At 36.6% G+C, this 8,405-nt stretch overlaps 1 protein-coding gene across 4 annotated transcripts; it reads right to left on the bottom strand.

Annotated features, from left to right (window-relative positions):
• Positions 1-2,220: 2,220 nt before the first annotated feature.
• LOC106640547 (uncharacterized) lies at positions 2,221-8,201 on the bottom strand. 4 transcript variants are annotated; one of them, XM_089597355.1, is made up of 8 exons: positions 7,980-8,201; positions 7,348-7,377; positions 6,323-6,650; positions 4,772-5,095; positions 4,401-4,632; positions 4,189-4,317; positions 3,774-3,830; positions 2,221-3,068 (listed from the first exon to the last, which is right to left on the bottom strand). In XM_089597355.1, the coding sequence occupies exons 1-8, from the start codon at positions 7,989-7,991 to the stop codon at positions 3,029-3,031; spliced, it is 1,152 nt and encodes a 383-aa protein (XP_089453481.1). In that variant the 5' UTR covers positions 7,992-8,201; the 3' UTR covers positions 2,221-3,028. The 4 variants fall into 4 exon arrangements, with proteins under 4 accessions (XP_089453481.1, XP_089453611.1, XP_089453530.1 ...); XM_089597485.1 differs by having other exon boundaries at positions 6,344-6,650; XM_089597404.1 differs by lacking the exon at positions 7,980-8,201 and adding an exon at positions 7,825-7,943.
• Between the last annotated feature and the right edge of the window lie 204 nt (positions 8,202-8,405).

The raw sequence follows: 8,405 nt of genomic DNA, 5'->3' as shown, positions 1-8,405 counted from the left end.
CACTCCAAGTTCCTGCCTTTTCACAAGTAAATGCATAATTTGGGATACATATATGAAAAGGGACGAGCGGTAAAACAATATTATATTATTATTTTTATTGGTGCATGTAAATCAATGACTGTACATAGAAACAACATCTATCAAAAAAGCACATTTTATGATGGCATATTATTTTATTTGCCATACCGGAGCCAATTAAATCTGTTGCTCAAATTCCTTTTCTTACCAAGACCCATTATAGAAGAACTTGGCTCACAAGACAACTTGAGAGTCTCTTCTTGGAAAGAGTTACACTTTTATCAGCAAAGATCTTTGAGGTCATCTCAAGGTAAGTTTGTCCGTTGGCTCTGTTCAGCCAGGTTGCCATCTAGTGTAAAAACATTTCATGAGAAAATCGTGTGTTAAAAATTTTTTTAATTGAAATGAACATAAATTTAAAACGCTGGACAGGCTGGAAAAAAACGGAAAAGCGCGTACATTTTAATAGTAGGCGTTTATGAAAACAAGGATACAAACTTAACATCGCACGGAATGGATTTATTTTTTAATGATGGAAACATAAGTAAGGTACTAAGAAAAAAGAAAAGACAAAAAAACGGTCGCGCGCTCGGAAACCGATTCTAATCAACGAATAGGGCTGTGCATACAAGACTTATGAAATATAATAAAGAAATGTTAACGGTCGCAATGGGTTGTTTCAGAAAATTAATTGCTGTTGTTTGTTTTCCTTATATCTCTGGTTGGACATAAATGATAGGAAGTACAAAAACTGCGATTGGTGCTCAAATTCACAAGCTTAGTCCTTTGTGAAAATGTAAACGAAACCTTATACAAGCAGAGGGTGACTGTATTCGGCATACTCTGTCAATTAGGTCACGCTGCCATTTAGAGTGTTTAGAAGTTTATTGTGCCTTGGGGAAGATTCCCATCTGGCCAAAGTTTAATTACATAATCGCTGGCACGAAGCTTACAAAGAGTACGAAGGAGACAAAGTGTTGTTTCCCATTTGTACTTGTGATAAATTGTCACTTGACTCACCTGACGGAGCATTGCCCAACACAGTCCCAGACATCCCACACATGGTACAGACTACAAACCCCCTCAAAGAAACCAAGTGAGTTCGGACTTGGTATTTTCGAGTTCGGTAGCGATAAAAAGTATCACCGTGCACAGTGCAGGTGTTGTCTTCTTAATCTTACTCCAGTCATCGTCTCTTCATCAAAATTTGCAAACAATCTTGCAAACTGAAGGTACACATAGCATGAGTTTACTTATACGAGATGCGCATGTCCCATTAAAAGTTCAGTGTACTAAGTTTGTCTTTTCAGTTTTTGAGCGGAAATTGGGACTACCAAAAACGTCAAATTATTTAAAATCATCAAGTCACGCGAAACAAGATTATTAACTAAATAACTCCGAATTTCTGCTCAATGAACGAGTGATCTTAAAAAAAAACAATAAAAGTTGCTCTCGCCAATGAGTCCAGGAAATCCTGCTGGATGATTCGCTCAAGGATGTGTTTTAGCAACAGCAATGTAGAACCATGTAAAGGACGCACGCTCTAATTTCTGTGATATAAACGTACCTTTTTTTAATGATCGCAAGGCCGCCGGAGCGCAAACGCATTTTCATCGCCTTCGTCGGATTTGTATTTTTCTCTAAATCGGGCACATATGGGCATTATTTATCGGCGATTGGCTACACTTTCCTCTTTCGACGTTAATTAAGCGACGCTGAGTATTGGATACGGATGGCGCCAACGTGCGCCAAGTGGACGACGCAAAAATGTTTCTCTTCTCTCGTTTCGCAAAAATGTTTTTCTTGTCGAGAGAAAACGAGTTACAAAAGAGGCGAAGTTCCGGCGCAATGTCTTCTGTACTACGCTAGGCAATAGTCGACTCTTCGTGCAAAAGATGATGCTTTCTCATTCCATGAATATTTACTGCTATGAGTATCCTATCAGCATCAATAGTAGTCTTTGTTAAATCAACTGATTTCTATTTTTTGATTGAATATCATTTCAACTCAATAACTCTTCAAAATTTTTGAACTATACTATTAAGTAAATGAAATTTCTTGAAAATAGTAAAGGAACTTAGTGATAGGAATATAATTCTTATTAGGATTGAAAAAAATTTCACTGAAATTAAGTGGTGTCACATACAAATTTGATAAGATCAAAATTAATTTATTGAGTGATGTTAAACAAAGGTTTTCAAATGTTAAGGACGAGGGTTTGTTTGGGTACATACTTGTTGAAACAGAAACACGGACAGTTATCCTTATGTCTTATTTTTTCATGAAAGAAACCTTTAGTGTTTCTCCTTATTTTATTGACTACTGTTTATAACACTTTATCTCAGATTCTTACATATACAAAAAAGAATAAGAACAAAATCATAAATAAACTTTCAAATAAATCACTAGCTTATCTACCCAATGAGATAACACTAAGATAGAAAAAAAATTAAATTTTCTTAGACTAAATCGAAGTGAGTTTAATTCCCTAACGAAGAAGTGGTAATTTTTACTATAGTTTACATCTTTTTTTAGATTATTACATGTTCATCAAAGCAAATGCTTGCATGTGCTTTTTGTTTGTGTTCTTTCTTCATTATGCGTATTTATAATCAAAATGTGTGTGAAGTAAAATTTTTTTATTTGATAAAAATCAACAGTATAAAAATGTTAAAATTCTTATGAATAATTTTCAGTTTTTAATTTATATATCCATTCAAATATAAGCTTTAGTACAGTGTATTAAATTATTTTCACAAAAAAATTACAAACAAATGATAACTTTAGTCCCTTGAAACCACATTTAACCTTAAGTTACTTTACACACGATCATTTAGCGTTATTTTGTATGCCTTTCATTTTACATACAAATACTTTCACATATTACTAACGTGTGTATTCGTCGCGCACTTGTATAATCTTGGCTATTAGTTTCTCATGCTATTATGTAATTTGTCATTTTTTCCGTGCGTGCGTTTCTAAGCGCTTTAGTAGGTACTTGTTCAGTTACTTAGTACCTTGGTGGCATCGCGTCTGCCGGGCCTGGGAAGCTAAAAGTTAAAAAAAAAAAGAAATCGCAGGATTAATGGTTGTAACAGTCAATAAGACTCATACAGAGGCCAACATCTGATAGAATTGAAAAATAAATGAAGGTTTTGTACTCCGTTCCAGAAAGAGAGAAAAAAAGCAAGCCTACACATATTCTCGATCGCATTGTAAATCGCTTAGAAAATATCGCATTCGCAGTGTACACAAAAGATTTACTTGTATGCGTGTATTCTCTTAAATTTCTTGATAACGCGCGCTCGCTTAGAGATTCATAAAAGATTTTTTAAAGGGATAATAGTAACCAGCTGTTGAAAGCTTTTAATCGCGTCACATCACAAGCATGCTAAAATTTTTGGAAAAAAATAACAGCTGCTTCCTATTCCCATGTATAGCTTGGACATAGTTACATCCAACACGTTTAATCAATGATGACATTTAGTGTCGCTCTGCGCATCGTACTGGATCTTTTTTCTCTTTTTTTACTTTTACTAAACACTCGCGTGAAATAATAAGTTTTCAGATAAGCATGAGAAAACGTATCGAAACGCAAAAGAACGAGAGCGCAAGGTCATTTACTCTGCTCAGTGTTCCTTTTCGCATTCTGTTTTTTCACTTTTGTTTCAATCAATTGAGGAATTCAAAGCATTCTGGTGAACCGGAAAACAGAATAAAAAGAAAAAGTTTATAAAAAATGTAATCTAACTTACCGACCACCTCCGTGAGAAGGGCCGTATGGATCTGCTCTTTCATATGCTTTCGTGTATCTACAACAAAATTGATCAATTTCACTTTTAGATACTATTGACGGTAATTTGACAGTAATAAACATGCAACCCAAATATTTTTTTCATTATCGTCCGTGTATACTCTAATATTTTACGTGTCACAGTTGCCAAAAAGTAAGAAATATTTGTTTATAAAACTTTAATCATCCACGTGTAAAAATTTTCATTTCTTGTCTACTGACACGTGATACGTTCTAAGTCAATGAAGCAAAAAAAATGTTTGGTATCAGACTTTTCTTGTTGAACTAGACGGATCGCCATGTCGACAAAATTTCATACTTTAAAAAAACCTAAATTACATAGATTGCACAGCAGTAAAATATCATGAATGACTTACCCTCCGACTTGGTATCCACCACTAGCTACAGTCCCTCCAACTCTTCGGCTAAACATGTCTGTTGGTGGTGCAGGAACGGCGTTGTAACTAGGTCCGCCAGTGTTGTAGCTAGGTGCTCCACCGATTGGTCTGTTGAACGAATATTCAATAAAAATGAGGAAGGTTTCCACAATTCGAACGAGTTTTTGAGGAAATCCAAGCAAAACTTTTACCCAACATCTCCATATCCTGCGCTGTAACCGCCGGCGGCCACACCACTGCCGTTTCTCATGGGTCCAGCTGCCGTGCGGTCATAGTCGGTGCGCGGGGCATACGCGTCGGCACGGCCCGTCGTAAAGCTGTCGGTTCGTCCATAGTCAACTGGTCCTGGCGCTGCCCTGCTGAAATCACTCGTCATACCACCACCTGCCACTGAGTAGTCGCACACTGTTTGTCGAGAATAAGCTACATTCATGGAACAACAGATATTACAAGATTAATACTTTTCATCTACGGATAAAAGAAAGCGTTGACTGAGTCAAAAATTAAAATACACAACGCATGTACAGCACGAGCTGCAAAACAGAAAAACAAAGAGACGTACTCGGAAACTCTCCACGGGTTCCATAGTCTGTCCTGGCGCCAAAGTCAGCCGTCCTGCCGTAGTCGGTTCTACCGTAGTCCACGGCAGCGGTCGGCCCGTATCCACCTACGGTACCACCAGCAGGTCCGTAGCCTCCCATCGGTGCCGTTGACGTGTAACCCATCGCAGCCCCACCGACGTTTTGTCCGTAGCCGCCTCGGTCGTTGTATCCACCGCCAAAGTCACCCCGGCCACCAAAATCTCCACCCCCGCGGTTGTAGTCCTGGTAGCCGCCACCGCCACCACCGACTGAGCCTTCGTAGCCTGAATTATGGATTGGCAGGACTGTTGTTGTTGTTGTTGTTGTTGTTGTTAGTGGAAGAATAGCATCAGGAGCGGACGGAATCGAGAAGCAGACAAAACGAGGCCTTCGTTGCAATTTGATCGTTTCCCAGCGCTTTCAGCTTGCATTTTAGGTCCTAATTCATCGCTCGCTTTTGTACATCTTTGTTTTAGGTCAATTAAAAACGTACATTCGGTTTTTTTTTTAATTGTTTGAATTAACTGAAATGTTATCACGTTTCTAAACCATTGCCAAGTTAACACAAATAAGGTAGATTATTACTAGAGCTTAAACGTTTGTAAGAAAAAAAAGTCAACATGTTTTGTGCAGGCTCTGATGTAACAAGCACTGTTAGTAAATTGTTAGTGACAGCTATGTGATTGAATTCAACTAAACTGAGGGTTGATTAATGTTAAAAGTACGATGTGTTATAAAAAAAATATGAAAATGATTGCTCAATAAAAAAAGGCCAATAATTTTGATGCAAGGATGAATCATTACCTAAACTTTGCATGCAGTCTATGTATTTCTGAAAAAGTGTTGCGAGTGTCCACTAGTAAGTTGTTATGTATGAAGTCTATCAGACTATTATAACATATTGTATGATAAACTATTACATGGAGACAATAATCATCTTAGAATACAACTTGTCGAATGTCAAATTTTTTTGTAATGGTGATAAAAATGTGCCGTTCTAGGAATAAAAGTAAATTAACAAATTGCAACTACTTATAGATGAAAATTCACGTTTCAAATATTAGTAAGCGGTATAGAGATAACTAAATAATGCTCTGATGCATTGAATTACCAGAGTGTGGTTTTCGTACAAACTTTTCAAAAACATGCAAAATTTTACTGTAGGGTGTGTGATGCCTCAACACGTTAGTGCATTTATATTATATTACATTGCATAACTAAAGAATTCCTTCAAGTTAAAAATTGATGTATTTTTTAAAAATAAGTGATTCGGTTGAATGACGTTAGTTGTATGATATTACAAACGCTTAAACACATCATTGTCATAAGTAAAAACGCGACTCGATGCAGAATCGACAAAACAACACTCTCGAGAAGATCATGCATAAAAATCATCTCGCAGTACAAAACTGTAGAAGAGAATAAAGATATTGTTCTCGATGTTGTCGTGCTGTTTTTCATGATAAGAAAATCAACGAACTCAAAGAGAGTTTCTTTCCTCGTACGAACGACGCGGTGGTTATTCAACAAACCTCTCCTGTCGTTATACGGACCGGGACGAGTATCGCGGCCTCCATCTCGTCCTCCGCCTCTGCCTCCACGCATCGGACCGCCACGCCCGTCGTCTCGCCGGCCCCGTGACTTGCCCGTAGACTGTTCGACGTTGATCGTCGAGCCCTTGAAGATGGAGTTGTGTAGAGACTTGATTGCCTCGGCAGCGTCCTCCTCATGAGCCATGTGTACAAAAGCATAGCGATCCTTTACTTCGCATTCCGTGACCTCGCCAAAGCGCACGAATAGGCTGCGTAGTTCATCATTGCGGCAATTTGCTGGTAACCGGCCGACGAAGATTTTCGTCTTCTTCTCAGTGGAACAGAAGCAAAAACCAATTAAAATTAGCTAATACAGCTCTTTGGAAAATGACAAGTGGTCGCTAGAAAGTAGTTCAGAAAGAACAGCGTTTTACAATATTGAGCAGGAACTGGACTGTTTCTTTTGAATTCGACCATACTAATGTAAGTATAAGAGCATGGTGTCTGTTCAAGATTTACTCTTGCTCAACTGTTCATTGTCATTTTTATAAAAAACAACATTTCAGACTGTTGAGCTATTTTTAAAAATGAAAATTAATTAAACTTTATTATGTTCCAGTATTTTTAGTTATAGTTGTGAAAACCAAACTTAAACTAGAAAATTTCTTTATTAAATCGGAGATTGGAGATCATAATTTATAGTCGAATTTAAATAAATTGTAATTCACCTCCTGGAATTTGATAGCAACAAAGTTTATTTAATATTTCATTAGTTCCAAGTGAAATATAATATGGACTTTACATAAACTAATCCAAGATCTGCACCAGACCAACACCTGAATCTTACTGATTCTTTTATGTAAAATGAACAAAACAATCAATGAGAAGAAAAGCTTTGCCTGTTGAAAATGGTTAAGCAAGTTGAATGGGATGAAAAGTTATGACAAAAATGATGTCAAATGAATAACTGAAATTAGACGAGACAAATAAGTTTAAGCAAATATTATAAATCGCAAGATTCTCACCGGTAAACCAGGTGACACCGACACCATTTTCTGAAAAAAAAAATGTTTTTGTTCATGTAGTAATGGTATATTTTAATAAATAGCATTGAATAAAACTTTTTATTGTAAAAAATTGCTGCAAGATATCATTATTTCAAGTTTTTCAGTGCAATCAAGTTTATAGCACACATGATTGTAACAAAAAATCAACGCTAGCAATTTATTGTTATGCATTATAAAACTTAATTATTAACTGGTGCTATGATGACTTTGTTGAGGTTGCATACATCTTTGTGACTGCTTTGGGCTTACATTTTTATACATTATACTAAGTACTTATATAAATATAACGAATAAAAACCAGCGTGCCAAGTCAATTTGAGGTTATAAGCGTCACAATAATGGAAAATGATTGAGCCCAAGTAGTATATAGTGACTGTATTCCTATGATTATACAATTGCGTTGAGAAAATCTTGTGAAGCGGCTTTAGTTACTACCGAAGAATGTTGTAAAAAGAGTAACAATTAACCCATTGCTTGGTACAACCTCCGAATGCATCACTGTATTGTTGGTTGATATAACAAGCGCAGCGAGTGTTTACAACAATTGAAGTTAAAATGTTAAGTAATATATTTATGCTTGAGATACTTACGAGATTGTTCATTTTGGTCGAGTAGATAATGAGATACTTATAAACTATACACGCGAACGGAGCTTGATTGCTTTTCACACAATGTCACTGTAAAATGCCACGACCAACGCACTACTTACTTATAGTTGCAGGCTGAAGCTTGCATGTTGCTTCTTTTTTACCTGTTTTACTGCAATAGAATTTCTGGTAATACTGTAATTTTACATCATGCGTTGTCTTTGTCGCTCGTCAAGGGGGATTTGGGGAGAGAAAAAATAATGGGGGATTTGGGGAGCCGATTGCCTAGGGACTTTTAGATTTGTCTGCTAGTTATATTTTTCATTTTCTGTTGACAACACGTTGTCACTTGTCGCGCGTAAAATTCAAATCGTCACTAATTTTTTTTGAGTATAATATTTGAGAAAAATGAAGTCTGTGTAATAAATT

The sequence above is a fragment of the Copidosoma floridanum genome, unplaced genomic scaffold, assembly GCF_036245765.1.
Source record: "Copidosoma floridanum isolate Cflo_tuat_1 unplaced genomic scaffold, Cflo_Japanese_pri ptg000001l, whole genome shotgun sequence".
Lineage (NCBI taxonomy): Eukaryota > Metazoa > Arthropoda > Insecta > Hymenoptera > Encyrtidae > Copidosoma > Copidosoma floridanum.
The sequence above is the reverse complement of the archived record's forward strand: the minus strand, read 5'-3'. Positions and strand labels throughout refer to the sequence as shown.